This window comes from Alosa sapidissima, chromosome 24 (assembly GCF_018492685.1).
Source record: "Alosa sapidissima isolate fAloSap1 chromosome 24, fAloSap1.pri, whole genome shotgun sequence".
In the NCBI taxonomy this organism is placed as follows: Eukaryota; Metazoa; Chordata; class Actinopteri; order Clupeiformes; family Clupeidae; genus Alosa; species Alosa sapidissima.
Window position 1 is genome coordinate 18,923,470 of NC_055980.1, and position 18,713 is coordinate 18,942,182.

The window sequence follows — 18,713 nt, forward strand, 5'->3', positions numbered from 1 at the left end:
AGTTAGTGTCACCGCCCCCCTGCCCCCCCGCCCCCCCGCCCCCACCCCCCGTCCATGGTTGTGTAATGTTCCCTCCTCGTCCCTCTCTGTGGCCCTGTGTTTGTGCTTGGTGGTCAATGTTCAGACGAGCTGTCAGTTTTGTGCTTTTGTTTTGAACTGCATTATGTTTGGTGTGTGTGTGTGTGTGTGTGTGTGTGTGTGTGTGTGTGTGCGCCCCCCCCCCCCCCCCAGTTGTTTTGTCCCCTGACTCTGGGTCCACTGTAACAGGTGGAGTCCCCTGAGCATGTGACTGCTGAAAGTACAAAATAGAAATGCATTATTTCTCTCTCTCTTTTTTTCTTTCTCTATCTATTTTTTAATGTATGTCTCTTTTTTTTCTTTCTTTCTTTCTTTCTTTCTTTTCACTTGACCCTATCACTCCACCTCATTTCGCCTGTCATTCTATCCTCACTTTACTTCCCCCCCCCCCCCCCCCCCCTCTCCTCCACACATCCTTCTGTCATACCTCTGCCATCATCAATCCATAATTTTCTATTACTCATTTTCTCTCTCTCTCTCTCTCTCTCTCTCTCTCTCTTTGTGAGTGTTTCCCTGGAGACTGTGACTATGACGAGTGGCAGTGCACCGGCGGGAAACCTGATCCTCCTGATTCCTATCGCTCTCGGTCTATGGTGTGATTTGTGAAACCCCCCTCCCCCCAAAAACTCTTGAACACCTTTTCTTCTTCTGATACTCATGTTTGTTTCCTTGCTGTATTCAATAGTAAATTTATTTGTTTGTGTGTTTTGGTTTACCAGGGGGACAAATCTTTAGATTTATGCTCATACTTTAATACTTTAAGTGTGTGTGTGTGTGTGTGTGTGTCTTATATGACACTGTGGGAAGGTTATGGGTGACAACAGATAGTGTTTACAATACGTACAACTTCAAGAAGCTGTTGACGGACTTGGAGTACACTCACACTCACAGGGAAGTACCGTGATAACCGCGAGTGCCCTGTACTTTTCACTGGGGATTCTCTTCTGTCGTCTACTGTCACACGGTCGACTCAGCTGTCTGTGCCCGAAGGTGAAAGACTCCAGTGTGTACCTAGCTGTCACAGATGGAAGGAAACACAGATAGCATCTAAAGGCTGAGCTCATCGTATAAATTATCATATCGGTAACTCTAGCTTACACACCTTACTCTGTGTGTGAGAAAGAGAAAGAAAGATGAGGTGAAAAACCAGCATGTGTTGCTGCAATGTAGTTTTGATTTGATATGACGTTTCCCAGACTTTGTAATTGTATCTGGGGAATTTTTTTTCCATAACACACAGCCTGAAGATGATCTATATCCAGAGTAGGTGTGTGTGTGTGTGTTTGTGTTTGTGTCTAAAAGACCGAGGCCAGGGCTTTAGTGTACATAAACTGTGTATAAATTCCATACACCTTTGGATACACAGCACACAAAGCCGTGATTCTTTTTTTAAAGTGTGTGTTTGTGTGTGTCTGTTTGTTTGCATGTATGTGTTTGCTTTGCTTGACCAAGGCATGTTTATGTTTGTGGTGTGTCTTTAAAATGTGTTTTTTAACACCTCACCTCAGCTGATTCTCTGCTCCACTCTGAGAGTCAGCAGCAGCAGCACCCCAAATCAATTCAGGACCAGCAGACACATCAATGCCAATGAGTCATTCAACCCTGTGTGTGTGTGTGTGTGTGTGTGTGTGTGTGTGTGTGTGTGGCTGAGGAACCTCATTAACTTGGAGTGAGTGGAGGAATGGCAAGTAAAGCAGAAGCATAGAGAGGACCGACGTGAATGCTGTTTGTGGCACGTTAACCTGTGTGTGTGTGTGTGTGTGTGTGAGGTAGTTGCTGCATTGGCAGAACACTGACCGCCCTGTGCTGCCCTGTTATCTGTTGCTTAGCTTTGTGGTGATTTGGCACATTTTTCAGCCCGCCATCCAACATGAGGCACCAGTATGACTCCCTTTCTCTCTACCTCACTCTCTTTGTTTCTCTCTCTCTCTCTCTCTCTCTCTCTCTCTCTCTCTCTCTCTCTCTCTCTCTCTCTCTGAGGAAGAAGTGGTCCAGAGTTGAAATATTGTATGTAGGGATCTTTTTCTTCCTTTGTGAAATGCTGGCCGCGGTCAGTTTTTCTTGGTCGAACGGGGATGAAACAAAAGCAGTGATGCAGCATTTTTCTCCAACTCCATTGTTGCCCTTTACCCGCACTCCATTTGAAATTGAAAACTAAGGGAAAATAGCACCTTCTCCTGTTCCGAAGGATGTCTGTGTCTGTGTGTATGTCTCTGTGGTTGCGTGTGTGTGAGAACAGCTGTGCATTTCATTAGTCTCTGTACTCTCCTTCTCTTTAATAGTGTGTGTGTGTGTGTGTGGTTTTTATGTGGATGGCAAGTGGATTGATTAAAAGTCAGGACACAATGTCTGTGTCTGGGTGGGTGAAAGGCTTAACGAGCAGTAGCTCTACACACACACACACACACACACACACAGGGTGGAACTCTTGGCTGCCCACTTCTCACACTTCTGCCAAACTCCAAGTCCAGGCACTGGCCCATCTGTGTGTGTGTGTGTTCCATGCACCAGTGTATCTTAGGCAGGAATGGTGTGGATTGAGGACTGTGCAATTAATCAGATTAATATATTTTCAACTATTATAAAAGCACCAATAACTTAGATTATTTTGCTGCATTTATTTTTGCACCAATGTTCTCATTTTGTCTTGGACCAGGATTAAACTACCGTGTGTAGGATGGCTTAAGGACCGGACCCTTCACATATTGGAGTGGTTCGGACCTGTTCGTCCACTCAACAAAAAATTGTTTCACTTTCCCCTGGGGGTAATACCTAACCTTAGTGTGGGTCTGCACTTTCCAAGTGTCCCTCTAGTTTGAACTAGTTCAACTTGTTTTTATGCTTTTAGTGTTGTGATGTGTTAGTGATATGTATGATTGCACTTTCAGTTTGCCTTATAATATATTTTGGTAAGGGATAAAACAAAACTCTCTCAATCCTCGTATTAATCTCAATCTTACTTTTTACTTTGAGTGAAAGCTGCTTCAACGTGTAATTAGATTGCGTTCACAAGAGCTAAGAAAGTTGATGATCCACTTGATTACTTGTTGGAACAGAACGCATTCAACGCACACACTCTTTTTTTAACCTCTACTCTGCATAGCCAAGGAAGACCCATGCACACACACACACACACACACACCAAACATAATGCAGTTCAAAACATGATACACACCTACCTGCCCACACACTTTGGTATGTAGCTATAGCTACACACACACACACACAGACATCTCCTTTACACAAAAAAACTCAAGAATAATGTTTAACAAGCCATGAAATTCTCTTGAGTACTGGCAGCAGATGGTGTGTGTGTGTGTGTGTGTGTGTCCGGTTGCTGGATTTGAGCTGATTAAAGTGGAAATCTGGCATAATCTCTTGTGGGAAATGGGTTACCCAGGTTATACCCAACAACCATCAAATTCCTGTAGAGTGAGTGTGAAGCAAATGAGACAGATGTAGATAGGTCTGGTACAAGACTTCAGGTGTGTGTGCGTGTGTTCAGTCTGTCGGTGGTTACGTTTAAGACACTGTGTGTGTGCGCGTGTGTGTGTGTGTGAGAGGTGGTCATGTTTGCTGTGTGTACGGGCACGACTGGCTTTCCTGGGATCAGTTTATTTTACCTCCTTTGAACATGAACACAGTAATCTTTCTGTGGTCTGTGTGTGTGTGTGTGTGTGTGGCAGGAGGCCCAGGGGGTGTTACCTAGCCTGAGGAAACACACACCCACGTAAACTTGAAGCGAGTCAGTTCAACAGGAAAGTAATCACTTTTGTTGTCTGTGTGTGTGGGATTCCTCTGTCAAACAAGCCTGGACATCCTTAATGGTAAATAAACCAGTGTGTGTCTGTGTGTGGTTATGTGTGGGCAAGTGTATGCACGTGTGAGTGTCCACATTTGTCTGTGTGTGTCAGTAACAATTCATTGTATTTCCACTTTCTGAATGCCTTTAAGGGACGTTTTGAATGGCATTCCTATCCGATAATAAGATGCTTCCCACAGGCAAGTCCCAACCTCGCACACTCACCTAACCTCACACTTGCACACTCTCTCTCTCTAACACACACACACACACACACACACACACACACTACCTCACAGTCTCACACACACAGACAAGAATCTTTACTCACACAACACCCATCTCATGCCCTACACACACACACACACACACACAGAGACTCACACAGAGACCCATTCTGACACACCTACCATCTCCACGTCAGGGTGTCTAAAGTTTGTAAAACCTACAGTATGTATTAGTGTTAATTTTATCACCTATTTTTAATTTAGTCTTAGTCTTAGTCTTGTGACGAAATGTCCTTTTTAGTCTTTGTCATATTTAGTCATTCAAATATCATTTTTGTTAGTCAAGTTTTAGTCGACTAAAAGTCTCGTCATTTTAGTCTAGTTTTAGTCAAAAGAAAACTAAAGGTATCTTAGTCTTAGTCAGTTTTAGTCAACACATTTTAGTCTTTTTTTATAACAAATTATTTCTGATTACCATTTGAGTCAAATAGTGTTTCACACATCTCAATTTTCCAACAACATTGTGTGTCCACAGGGCTACTCGTCTGTTATAATTACTCATTCTGATTTTTTGTCAGTCAGTATGTTTACATGCACAGGTAAGTCAAGCTACAGTTATAGCTCGGCTGGGATTTGACCATAGACAGTAAAAGATTTGACTGGACCACTGTCATATTCGTAGACCAGTGTTTCTCAAAGTGTGGTCCGGGGATCACTGGTGGTCTGCAAGCTATCCCAAGTGGTCCGCGAGCAGACGTGGTAAAATATAATATAGATGAGTTGTTTGCAATATAACTTGTATGTAAATCCAAACAGTTCTGCAACACTGTCTATGTAAGATATGCCAATTTAAATCATACAGTATGAATCCTCTGACACAAGCAAAGTGCAAAGTCAATAAGCAAGGTGGTTCAGTGAGTATGCCTATTGTGTAGACTAATTATAGGCTACTGTTGAAGTAGGTCTAATCTTTTTTTTTTTTTTTTTTTTTTTTTTTTTTTTTTTTTTTTAGCTAGGGTTAGTTAAGTGGTCCTGAAACTGAAAAAGTTTAAGAAACACTGTTGTAGGCCAAACTATTAATGTTTTACTCCGCCTCGCTAGATGGCGATATGCGCCCAAACACAACACATTCCCCAAACAGACTCTCCATCTTAGCCATAGCTAACCTGCTAGCGAACTTTCCATATTAGCTTACTTGCTAACAAACTTTGCATCATCAGTCTAACTAGATGAATAGTTGACATTACATGCTGAACATTTTCGTATGGACATTCTGGGGGATGTTAATTTGTATGAGAGAAACTTCAACTTCTGGGTATGTAGCATTGTGGCATAAAGCTTAGGTAGTTAGCTTGCTAACTCTGGCAGAAATCTCCAGTGTTCTTGTTCCATGTAGTTTCGTGTTGCAGCCACAGGGTTGCAGCAACAGCACGTAGACTAGCCTACAGGAAAGCTGTTGCGTATGAACTCATTCGGAATATTTTGAAAACATAACAGCTAGATATTCTGTCTTCTCATTTTGTAGACGAACATGAAGGGAGATTTTATCTTAGTTTTTATTTCATGCAAAACATTTTAGTCTCGTCTTTTTTCGTCAACAATAATGCATCTTAAGATAGTCGCAGTCAGTGTTTCAGGACATTACTGCCGTCTCGTCATCGTCTCGTCTTAGTCATGAAAAAAAAGGTTGTTGACGAACATATTTCCTCTTGTCTCGTCTGACGAAATTAACACTAGTATGTATGTGCATGCTAGCTTGTATTTAGGGCATGTCTATATTGAATGCCTCTCTTTTAATGTACATCTGTTTATCTATGTCAATATTTAACCCACTTCTGGGACAGTCAGTCAACATCATCACATTAACACTCTATGTGTAAAAAGCCTGTGTCTGTTGCCTCTGTGCCATGAGATATCATGCCTCTCCCCCGGATCAACTGCGCGTAAGCACGTTAACCCATGTCTATTAACCCACACAAACTCTGTGTTCTTACCCTTAAGCCCACTAAATGTGTCAAAAGCCCTTACATGCGTACCAGACTGGACTGAATACAGACCTATTTTCATATGCACTGCTTTGCATACTTACTGGTATTTAACGATTTATTCTAGTAAAGTTGTAGTAAAATCCTGTGCCATGCTGAAGTGAGAGGTTTAGATATTAACCCAACGTTCTGGGTACAGATGATGGCCTTAGATAGCCTTAACGTACCCCATTACAGTGAATTAGTGCTAGAGCATATTAGTAGCCTACATATGATGTTTCATATTGACCTGCTGTTGCTTTAAGACCTATGTGCTGTGTGCAATATACACACACACACACACACCAATCAGAAGCCCCTGCCCTACACTTCCAGTGGTATAACATCATTGATGTTAATAGACCCCACCGACACACACACACCCACCGACACACACACACACACACACACACACACACACACACACACACACACACACACACACACACACACACACACACACACACACATAACAGCTTAAAACGTAGCCACCCTTTCCCTACTCACACTTACTCATATGGATTATACATGTGTGTGGTTGTAGGTCAATAGCTGTGCCTATATGGTATGAATTGTACTATTTACAAACTTTTCAATGCCTCGTTTTATGAGTAAAGAACATACTGTAGAAGTTTCGTACCATTCAGGGCATTATTAGTGGGGTCATTTAAGAGATAAAAGTTGGTACCATTACGACTGCAGAAACTCATTCGTTTCTGACAGCGCTACTCGACCAGGGTTCGACCAAGGAAAAACAGGTTCTGGGACGGTGTTTGGCTCGGGGTCATGGTGCAAAGGACCCTAGGGTGAAATTACTCCGAACCATCGCTTTAAGGCAAAACATGACACACAGAAACCCACGGCGGTGTTCGGGCGATAACACAGGTGAAGGTAAACAGGAAGATCAGGTTATGGCGGCACTCCCCCATGACGGCGAACAGAACATATGCAAATCAACTCTGGGCAACACACACACACACACAGACACAGACACACACCGGGCACACAGACACACAGACACACACACACAGGGCACAGACACACACACACACACAGTCACACACACAGACACAGACACAGGGCACAGAAGGACAGGTGCATACAACAGAGACAAAATCAATTGGTTCTGAATTATGATTTGGATAACTAGTGATGCATCATACTCTATCTTAAAACGTATGTTAATAGTTGATGGGAAGAGGTCCATGAACGTCAGCGTTGCCAAGCTCTACTCAATATGTTTTGGTGATAAATGTTTTCAGTAGAGGTTGAGTGAGGAGAGGCAAAAATGGAAAACAGTAGTGAAACGTGACACAGGTGTGTGTGTGTGTGTGTGTGTGAGAATAGTTACAGGTGAAAGGTCAGGTAATGAGTTTACCGTAAGTGTTAGTAGCCGTTGTAATGGTGCCTAGGGGTCGAAGATCACACACATATGCAAACACCCACATGTGTGCAAACACACCCCCACACACACACACACACACACACAAACATGCCCTGTTGCACAAATATTCACAGACAACCACTCTGACTCTTCCCTTTAGGCTCTCATAAAGGCACACACCCAAACCACAGACCCACACGTCCACAGCACTCTATTTGTATCATTCAGGCCCTGAACGTCCATTCATACACAAAGGAGAAGTGATTTGTGGGTGGGTGACTTTCAGCAGATGAGTGACACCACCAACTTTTTCAAGTTTATAAGGTTTCATTTTTAGCTTGTCAGAGAGACATGGAATGAACAACATCCATGTACTGAGGCACTACAGCAGTCAAAGCTCTATGGATGTTTTCACTGGTCAAGTTGCCATTGGCTTTTGGCTTCTGTTTGACTCGTGTGTGTGTGTGTGTGTGTGTGTGTGGACGGCATCAGCTGATTGATGGCCTCTTCGCATTAGCACTATAATAAAAGAAGCCGTTGAGACCACCACTTCTACAAAGAGAAGGACGCCACCCACGTGCTTTGTGTGTGAGTGAGTGTGAAAGTGTGTGCAGACAATAGGAAATGAGCAATTCACACCTCTAAATTTAAACATGACAATTTTATGGACCCCCACTTAAACAGGGAGAGAGAGAGAGAGGCAGTAGTGTGTTGACCGGATCGGATGTTTCTATTGTGTCCACACACTCACACCAGGGTTACTCATGAGTCATGAAACAGCGTTTTGCTGCTTTTAGATCACAGGCTAGATGATTTGCAAACGATCAGTGCCACGGCATATAATATCAATCTACTTAAATATTGTGTAAATAAAGATTCAAATGTATTTCCACAGTATAAGAGCTGCAAGGTTTGGTCTTGTAATCACTAATGTTGTTATGAAACTGATAAAGCAAGGGTTTCCTCAATAGAAATAATGTTTAAAAAATAATGATAAAATGATAAAAGTGGTCGTATGCGGTCATACCACTCTCACACATTCATTCGCTCGCTAGCAGGCTCACACACACACACGCACATGTACATGCCCACTTTCCATTGGTTGAAATGTTGTCTTGGTGAACGCACTTTTGACTCTTCTGATGCCTGATCTGGAGCCATCTGCGGTCCGATTAGACGCACATGATGCCCATTCAGGTGCACATTCAACGGCTTAACGCGGCCCTGCACTTGGCTAACTCAATCATCCAGCACACACAGCTGTCAAACATACTTTTTTCCCTCTCTTCCCATCACACACGCTCTCACTCTCTTTCATGTGGTGACTTTTTGTAAAGTTTCCTGATAAGATATTCTGTAGTTGTACTAAAAGATGTTCTATACATTGGGATACTGTCTGACATCTATGTGGTGAAACAGCAGGGGTAAATATAGTTAAGGGATGCACAAGCTTGGGGCCCAGACGTTTACCTATAAAGATATGAATGCATAGAAGAGACTGGACATCCCTAGCAGTTGTTTAGCCAGGGTCAAAGGTCCTTTGTAGAAATGGAATAAATACCTAGGCACATATGTATTACCAAAAGAGGTAAGAAGGACATAGGAGCTCTGTTCTATTCTGAGTTAGCAAAAACAAGTGATGCTACTGAAAAGGGGTATATAAGCTGTGTAAAGACAGGATGCTGGTAGCTGGCTTCATGAACCTATGCTCTGTGTTGGATTAAAGCTACACCTTCTGCAGTATCCTGTTGCTTTGTCACAATTCTTCTGAGTTTGAATCAGTTAATTATCATTTGTCACCACACTCACTCTCACTCTCTCTCACTCACTCACACACACACACACACACACACACACACACACTGTGGAGACAGCCCAGCTCTACTAAGCTGTCATTTTCTAAAAATAAGTTTTATTATGACTATATTCTTTAACTTTATTAAAATAGAATATTATTATAATTATGTAATATTGATATTTTGAGCTAGTCTCTCGTCTTTGTTTTCAGCCTCCCACTACGTCCTGCGTAGCGCCAACCAAAGTAGTGACTTAGTTATGTCTGCTCTCTTCCCCCTCTTTCTTTTTCATAGTGGCATCATCACATGTTCTTTCTCCCCCCTCTCTCTTACTTTCTCTTTCTCTCTCTCTCTCTCCCCCCTCCCTCCCTCTGTATGTGTTTGTGCATTCCTCCTCTTAATCTCTCTCTCTCTGTCTGTCTGTCTGTCTGTGTATTCCCTTTTAAAAAATGAAACACTTTCTATAAATAAAACTGGCAGAATGCGTAGTGTATTCTCTCCCATATGTGAACTGAAGGATGACTCGACACATTGCATCTGACCTGCTCTAGACTGGATCTGATCAGGTGTGTGTGTGCGCACGTGCCCCAAATTGGCCATGCCTATCTGTATCTTTCACATACATTACACAGTAATGAGTTCTGTCAATGGACCAGAGAAGATGGCACACTTTAACTGGGATTATCTTGGAATGCGTCATTCATGTTTACTAAGAAACATGTGTTCAATACGGAGGGTTGAGAGGGTATGTTTCCGTGACGACCAGATAAGATCTGGTTAATCATTGATGCATCACCCAACTGCTTGGATCATGTGACTGCGAGGAGCAGCCCTGAGTTCCAGTAAAAGCATCACTGCATGGGGAATCAGTCAGAGATTCTAATTCTGCTGCTTGTGTGTGTGTGTGTGTGTGTGTGTGTGTGTGTGTGTGTGTGTCCCTTTTTGGCCCGGTCTCTGTTTTATTTTTGCCATCTCCAGAGATGAGGGGGGAGTGTGTGTGTGTGTGTGTGGGGGGGGGGGGGTTGTTTGTTTAGTGGGACACTGTTATCGCTCTGTAATATATTTTAGAATGGCAGCAATCTTATCAGATGGAGTCACTAAGGTGATTATACCTACATGGTGTCTCAAAGACTGTAAAAATCAGACCCTGATATTCAGATGGTAGTTTTGCTCTTGATTTTTCTCCTTTGTCTTTGTGACATTTCAGCCAAGGCCCCAGCATTCCAGATGTGACAGGACTGCTCGCTGCATGCGTGTGTGTGTGTCTCCAGATGTGACCAGACCAGACTGCTCACTCTGTGTGTGTGTGTGTGTGTCCAGATGTGACATGACTGCCTGCTGCTCCCTGTGTGTGTGTGTGTGTGTGTGTGTGTGTGTGTGTGTGTGCTCGCACATGTGTGTTTGCTTGTGCACAGTGTTATGTCTGGTGCTCCAGTGTGCCCTGGTTTGCTCGTTCGTCTCCCCCAGGGAGAGGGACTGTGGCGAGGCATCTGGGCATGCTGTGGGACCCCAAAGACCCCCAGCTGTCCTGCAAACACCCAGGCCCGCTGGAGCTCAGTCAGCCTTTTGATTCTTTAAATTATAACCTCTACACTCAAATATCCCTGAGGAACGTGTGTGTTGGTGGGTGGGTGTGTTTGTTCATGATATTTTCATAGCTCTGATGTCTAATGGGGTTGAACACACACACCCGCGCTCAAACACACAACCCCATGTTTCTGTGTTGAGGTAAAGAGTTAAACACACATCACTCCAGGAATCAAAGTTTTCCATCAGTGCAGTTTTACCTGGCAGTAGAGCTTTGATTTTTCTTGTCCTCCTCCTAACTCCATTTTCTTTTTTTCTTTTATTTTCCTTTCCTGCTGCTGTTTCATCTGGCCATGGGTCTTTGTGAGACGTTGGTGTCGGTGCTAATTGAGCTTAGCCTGACTTGCTAATTGACTCCGGTGTCGAGTCCTAATGGCCTCCTCTCCCCAGGCCTCCCCTTTGTGATGGAGGAGCCACGGGGCTAATGCTAAACGCGCTAACTACCGAGGAGGAACTGGGCACTCTTTAAGGGCATTGACTTGCATTGATTGGCGGAGTCCCTGCTGTGGAGAGAGTTGTTGGGGATGGCGGGGGGAGGTCATTTAGGAGGTTGTAAATGCCCATGATGACCTGCCTGCTGAGGGGTTGAGGTGGGGTGGGGAGTGAGGGGGGGGGGGGGGGGGGGGGGTGCTTCTGTGGGAAAATTGGAGAAAGAAAGAGAAAGAGAGGGCTTTGTGATGAAGAGATGGCTTTTATAAACTTCAAAACCATGGGTGCGAACAGAAACACTATAGCACCCTGGAGACATGGAGGGACCGATAAGGAGAGGGGAGAGGGTAGGAGGGGATGATGATGATAAGAGAGAGATGGTGTGATAGAGACTAGAGGAGAGGACTGACAAATGAACTGCCCTCCTCTCGTCTCAGCCCAAGTCCAGTTTAAGATTTCAAAATACTTTGAAGGCAAGAAAACAATAGATTGAGAAGAAAGAACAAAGTTTGCTTTCCTACTAAAGACTTTCATGTCCAAAGACTTCTAGAGGGATCTTGACTGCTGAAATGTTTTTTAAGTTAATTATGACCTCATAAAATGGAACCTTTTGATTAGAAACATTCTGCGGAATGTTGCGGAACTACTTGGAAGAACTTTGAAGAACCCCAGTCCCTCCTTCTCTCCTGGTCTTAAAATGAAATACAGGTTTTACCAATCCAACATAGAGTTGCAAAAGTTATCTTTCTCTCCCTTTTGGTCTTGCACTCTCTCTCTCCCTCCCCCTTGCTTTCCCCTCATACTTTATGTCGGTCTGATATCTTTGCCAAGTCTCCTTGGCCGAGGCCATCCCTTTTGACGTGCACGCCACACACACCCATGCGTGCACACACACACACACACACACACACACACACACACACACACACACACACACACACACACACACACACACACACACACACACTCTCTGTCAATAAGCAGCTAGTCAGCTTCTTACGACAGACCGCCCTGACTTTGTTCCCAGTCTTTCCATGGCCATTTTGGCTCTGTCAGTTTCAGGTATCTACCATAGCCCGCTCTGAAAGTGTTTATCAAGGTGAACATTTGGACTTTGCCAAGTACAGCACCCCTACTTAATGGCAATTGTGTCTTGCCCAAAGGTATTGTAATAATTAAACCCTTTCATCCCACCAGAGCCCATGCGTACTTAATGGCAATTGTGTCTTGCCCAAAGGTATTGTAATAATTAAACCCTTTCATCCTACCGAAGCCAGGTTAATAACCCCCCTCCCCATCCCCCATTCCATTCTTTAAGCTTGTTCATATAATAGTGTTTGTTGGTTATACCATATGACGCACTCAAATGCTTTACAAACGTGCTCCAACATTTAGCAAATGTTGAAAGTTTAGAAAGTTGTTTGAATGGCTTAGTTTAGGTTTTAAAGTCAAACCCTGAGGCGTGTGTGTGTGTGTGTGTGTGTGTGTGTGTGTGTGTGTGTACAGCTGCCTGAAGAGTCTTTGTCTTTTTCCTGCCTGGCAATGACGTCTGCTATGATAAATCTCAAGAGCATTAGTCATTCACAAATCTTTTCTTTCCCTCTGGCGTGTGTGTGTGTGTGTGTGTGTGGTCATTCAGAGCCCCCACATACAAGAATCCTCATTTGCACAAGCATGTGTACATATTTTCCTCGTCATCCACAAACACAGGGACACACAAACCCTTTCAAGTCCCAAAACCAAGGTTACTTGGAGCTGTTGAACCGTGACTCCACTTCTTGGTTCTTGACACAACTAGAAGTTAATGTTCTCCACAGGGGTGATGGCCACTCAGACAGGAACTGGTCCAGAACCTTATCGCTCATCAGAACCCCCTCCCATCCAGTGTTCTGGCTGGCTAGGGTGGCCGGAGCTGTCAATGGGCTTTTGTTTTCCCGACATGCAAATGTTTCCAATGGTGATGTTGCCAATGGATACGGTTGCCTGTAGTGTCATTTGACCTACATGACATGCCAGTCCCCCCCACACTCTCTCTCACACACACACACACACACACACACACACACACACACACACACACACACATATATATATATATATATATATATATATATATATATATATATATATATATATATATATATTATATATATATATATATATATATATATATATATATTTCCTACATATACCATAGACTCTCCTTTTCAGACACACACTATCACACACATCAAAGTGCAGAGAAATGCAGAGACCAAATTTCCCTCAAGGGATCAAAAGAGTATATAATATACTACTAAAGACTTTTCTGGTCCATTGACTATGCTGTACACAAAATACAAGCCGAGTCACATTGGTCTGGTTGTTTGTGTGTGTAGTACAAGTGATCTCCACTGCCTAAAACGTATTTCTACTGCAAAACTTGATTTTCAGATTTATTTATATTTCCATGTGGATTACTGTAATAGAAAACACAGAGGCACACAATCTTTCTGTCTGCATCAGGGTTTCCTCCCTCCGTCTCCTCTGTCCTACATTCTCACACACACACTGTCTTTTTTAGAGAGTCATATGTCACACACACACACACACACAGAGAAAGAGAGAAAGAAAGAAAGAAAGAGAGAGGGGGGCTCAAAACTAGGCCACCAGGTTTTGTGTTTCAGTCTAAGCTCAGAGCAATGTCCAGCTTCTCCTTCTTAACTCCTTCCTGGGACTTCCTTTCTGTTGCCTTTTGTCCCTCCTCAGCAGCCGTAGCTGGAATGAATGATGAAAAGGGGCAACTTGTGTGTGTAGATTCTATCAGTGGTCTTGTCACCCACGTCACACACACAGAGAGAGAGAGAGAGAGAGAGGGAGAGAGAGAGAGACTTCAGTCCTCAATCTGCTCTGCTAACCATTGTGTGTGTGATGTTCCACCGAGTGTGGTCATGCAGTCACCAGATGATGAGGTCATCACTCTGGAGGGCTGATCCAGAGATCAAAGTGACTGCAGGAGCTGGTAGGTGATGGAAGGGCCTGGGAGATGCTGCTGGGCCGAAGAAGACCACATACATACACACACACACACACACACACACACTCATAAACGCCTCTTCCACACACACATATACAGACGCCACTTCTAAAATGCTCCTCTCTTGTGACCTCATCACACTGTGGTCTACATACACAAAAACACCTACATTCTCACATACACACACACACACACACACACAATACCCTTCTGCTGTGATCCTGTCATAATGCCGTCTGTAGAGCCACATGCCATGTCGCCAGCTGCTCACCAGGCCATGTGTCAGGCAGGCGGAACAGAGGGATGGTGGACAAAAAGAGGGAGGAAGAAGGAGGGATTGATGGGGGGATGGGGGGGCAACGAGAGGAGGAGAGAGGAGGAGAGCGGAGGAGAGGAAATGAAACAGACTGCTGCTGGCTAACGGGGGAATGAAAACAGACTTAACAGGGTTTAGAAGCTCTTACAGGGGGCTTACTGGGACACAATGGAGGAGGAGGGTGCCAATCTACTCTGTGTGTGTGGGTGGGTGGGGGTGGGATATAATATTTAGTGTTTTTTGGGGTTGGGGGTGTGTATTCCATCATACTGACAATGAAGCTAGATGCTGATGATGTCCTTTAGGAGACCTAAAACACTACTGACCCAGTACTCTCTGGTCAGCTGTCAGTTGAAGGTGTAGCCCAGCTTTCTTTTTTTTGTTTTCACACATTCTCTTTCTCTCTCCCTACACATTTGTCAGCAAGAGAATCCACAGCTTCCAACACCCATGTAACCCTGTCAGTTATGTAACAAGTAGACACAGACGCTGTGTGTGTGTGTTTGTGTGTGTGTCTGTCTGGCTGTGTGTGTTTGTGTGTGTGTTCAATCTGACAGGGGTTTGGGAAATGCAGCTTTTAATGATCAAAAAGTGATAAAAGCTCCTTAATGCATTTCTGCCGGGAGAGTCCACTGAATAGCTAAATGACTCCCCCACGGGGAAGGATCGGTCTCTATACAGTAGGATTCCTACAGGACGCTTAGATCCTTAAAAGGAACTCCACTCCACTCTGTTCAGTAGCCAATGTCAATGAGTAGCCTGCCTGCTGTTGAAATACTGTAGTTCTGGGTGTGGTAGTTGTAAAGTCATTGTAATATTTTTGTTATGTCTAGTAGTTTGCCTACCAGTTTGTCAACGTTGTGATGGATTCATTTTTGTTTTGCTTTCATAACAGCTGCCTTTGCAAGTTTCCAGTCTGATGGAAGCTTTTTCCACTCACTAAAACTTTTAACAGTGCTTCCTGCCCTGCGAACACATTTGATTCTAAAAAGGCATTCATAATGCATCACTGATTATATAATACATTACTCATTACATAAAGGATTACTCGGGCTCCCAAACAAAATGAAAGCTGGGAATCGACCTGTGGCATAAACACATTCCCAGCTGCAATGAAACCGCCAGTGTGTTTTGGGAGTGTGTAGTAGTGGAGTGCAGATCCGCTGCAGTTGAGGCTACGCTCTTTTCCTCTCCTCTTCCTCCTCCTCCTCCTCCTCTTCCTCTTCCTCCTCCCCTCTCCTCTCCTCTTTTCCCCGATTACATAAGCCTTAGTTCATGTGTCAGTATGGCTCTCCTCCTTTCTTTCGATTATTTGTTTTTTTTTTCTCTCTCTCTCTCCCCCCCCCCCCCCCCCCCCCCCCTCTCGATGGCTGGCCTTGGAAGTTTCCATAGCTGATTGCGGAGAGGATTGGAGACAGATGGGTAGTGGGGTAAATTTAGCTGCGTGAGTCATCCTCTGAGATTTCTCGTCCGTCCCTTAACGCAGACGACTACGAGGGCCGCCATAAAGGAAAAATGGTTACTGGGCTTTTTACGGCCATGCACACATGCGCGCGCACACACACGGTTCATACTCAGATTGCTGCTGCTTCTTCTGTTCAAGTACTTCAGCAGACTCTGTGTGTGTGTGGATGCCCATGAACTGTTCCTTTCCATCTAGCCTGCCAAGGCTGATGGTAACAGCATTAAAGTTCAACGTGACTGTGAATCCATGAATTAATTCTCTCTCTCTCTCTCTCTCTCTCTCCTCTCTCTCTCTCTCTCTCTCTCTCTCTCTCTCACTCTCTCTCTCTCTCTCTCTCTCTCTCTCTCTCTCTCAGGACTTACCATGGCTCTAACCTGCAGACAGCTGGCAACTTTTTCGTCTTGACACCACTATAAGCACTGAAGCATCAAGAAGACCAACTACAAAGAAAAGGTTCTTCCAAGACTTGACAGAGTGACTTGTAGAGGAGGTGAAATTCAACTGGGCTCTGACTGAGAGTTTTGTTTTGCATCTAGGGTTTTTGTTTGTTTTGTTTTATTTGTTTTTTTTTTGTTGTAACGCCGTGAGAGGCATCGCATCACCATGCCGATCCTGAAGCAGCTGGTGTCCAGCTCGTCACAGTCCAAGCGCCGCTCGCGCGCCGACCTCACGCCGGAGATGATCAGCGCTCCGCTCGGCGACTTCCGCCACACCATGCACGTGGGCCGCGGTGGCGACACCTTCGGCGACACGTCCTTCCTGAGTAGCCGCTCGGGGGAGCCCCCCCGGCAGCCCAGCGCTGACCCCTACTATCACCACGCCGCGACTCTGCAGCAGCCTCCGCAGCCCCCTCCTCCGGAGTCCCCCAGCCACAAGCCCAGCCTGCTGTCCAGAACCTTCCGCAGCAGCAAGCGCTCGCAGTCGGTCAACCGCGCCGACAAGCACAAGACCTCGTCCGCGTCCTCCATCACGGTGGCCTCGATGATGCCCGGCAGCAGCTCGCCCACGCACGTGAAATCGGCCATCTCGATGCCGTACCTCAACGAGGCCGGAGGCGGCGGCGTGTCGATGTCCAAGAGCGTCTCGTCCAGCCCGCTGAAGAAGCTCCCTGGAGGCGGGGACGGCGACGCGGTGGACGGCTGGAAGCCGGCCAATGGCGCGGCGGCGACCGCCGGCGGCGGCGGCGGCGTCACCCTGGCGTCCCTCGAGCCGGACCTCCTGGAGAGCGAGCGGCGCTTCGGCGAGCTGAGCGACCTCCCGCCGTCCCTCCCCCGCGGCGGCGGCGGCTTCGGGGGCATGAAACACGCCGAGTCCATCATGTCCTTCCACATCGACCTGGGCCCGTCCATGCTGGGCGACATCCTGAGTGTGATGGACAAGCCCGGCTGGGAGGAGGACGACCTCGGCTACGAGGAGGGCCGGGCCTTGTCTCCGCTCAGCCCCCCCGAGGACAACGGTGACCACGACAACGACGAGGGTGACCACGACGACGCCCCGTCGCCCGCACCCCCCTCCAGGCCCCCTCGCACCTCCTCGGCTGCCCCCAACCCCTACACCCCAGAGCTCCGCAGCGCCGGAGTGACCAGACCCTCCAACAACCACCACCACATGGACAGCTGCTCCGTGTCCAGCTCTGGCTCCACTGTCCAGGAGGACAGGATGTCCACGCACGGGGGGCTGTACCACAGGCACAACCAGAGCGAGACAGACGGCGACAGCGCCCGCTTCAGCTCGCCGGGGAGGACACGCGACGAGGACAGGGACTTCTCCTTCATGGACGACGAAGAGGACGAGGACGAAATTCGAGTGTAAACGCAGGAGGTGTGCGCGTGTGCGCGCGCGCGTGTGTGTGTGTGTGTGTGTGTGCGGCCAATCGGGGAAGGGTTGAAGGATCGCTGCTGTGTCCGACAGAAACATCACACTCAACTGGACACAGAGACTCGACACGCTTACCGTTCACCGCTGTGTGGATTAAAAACGCTACCACCTGCTTATTCAACTCTGTGTCTTACCGTCATCACTGCAGCCAGGACTGGAAAGTGTGTGTGTGTGTGTGTTTGTTTGTGTGTGTGTGTGTGTGTACGTGCATGTGTGTTTGCACATATGTGTGGGCGTGTATGTTTGCACATGTATGTGGGCATGTGTGTTTGTGCTTATTTCCTTGTGCAAATGTGTGACTGACCGTGTGCATGTGTTTCTGTAGGGGAGAAATCAGGCTGAGAAAAATAGATGATGTAGCTGTAATGTTAATCCACTTTAGATGGACACAGTAATGTCCACTCCTTTTGAGGTTATTTTGTTCTTTTCTTTTTCTCTATTTCCCTCATCGACCTTCAGTGTTGATCGCTGACTCTGACTGGAAGTGATTGCAGAAAGCCTAGAGCTCACCATAGACATTATCACCTGCCACCTCCCACAATCCCCCTCTCTCCACACTCCTCATCTCTATGGTCTCCATCCTGGCCAATGGGATCCTGGCCAAACCACAGCAAACAGCCGGTGACACCTGCCAACTCCTCCATGGCTCTATAAGAATTAACACCTCCTAGAGGCCATCCCATAATACTTCCCTCGCTACACTCCTCTCTC

General features: G+C 45.8%; 2 protein-coding genes across 3 annotated transcripts in view; both read left to right on the top strand.

Annotated features, from left to right (window-relative positions):
- The window catches only part of LOC121700734 (protein sidekick-2-like), a 169,936-nt gene extending 168,267 nt beyond the window's left edge, over positions 1-1,669 (top strand). Inside the window, 3 exon segments of the mRNA XM_042083935.1 lie at positions 268-298; positions 970-1,068; positions 1,587-1,669. Coding sequence (XP_041939869.1) covers positions 268-298; positions 970-1,068; positions 1,587-1,669 — 213 coding nt within the window.
- Positions 1,670-2,519: 850 nt separating this feature from the next.
- Positions 2,520-18,123, top strand: cdc42ep4b (CDC42 effector protein (Rho GTPase binding) 4b). 2 transcript variants are annotated; one of them, XM_042082820.1, is made up of 4 exons: positions 2,520-2,543; positions 11,703-11,707; positions 16,480-16,577; positions 16,661-18,123. In XM_042082820.1, the coding sequence occupies exon 4, from the start codon at positions 16,728-16,730 to the stop codon at positions 17,934-17,936; it is 1,209 nt and encodes a 402-aa protein (XP_041938754.1). In that variant the 5' UTR covers positions 2,520-2,543; positions 11,703-11,707; positions 16,480-16,577; positions 16,661-16,727; the 3' UTR covers positions 17,937-18,123. The 2 variants fall into 2 exon arrangements, with proteins under 2 accessions (XP_041938754.1, XP_041938753.1); XM_042082819.1 differs by having other exon boundaries at positions 16,480-18,123.
- Positions 18,124-18,713: the final 590 nt, after the last annotated feature.

Excerpts from the sequence above, each read along its gene's own strand:
- cdc42ep4b (XM_042082819.1), top strand. The coding sequence starts at position 16,728 with ATGCCGATCCTGAAGCAGCTGGTGTCCAGCTCGTCACAGTCCAAGCGC.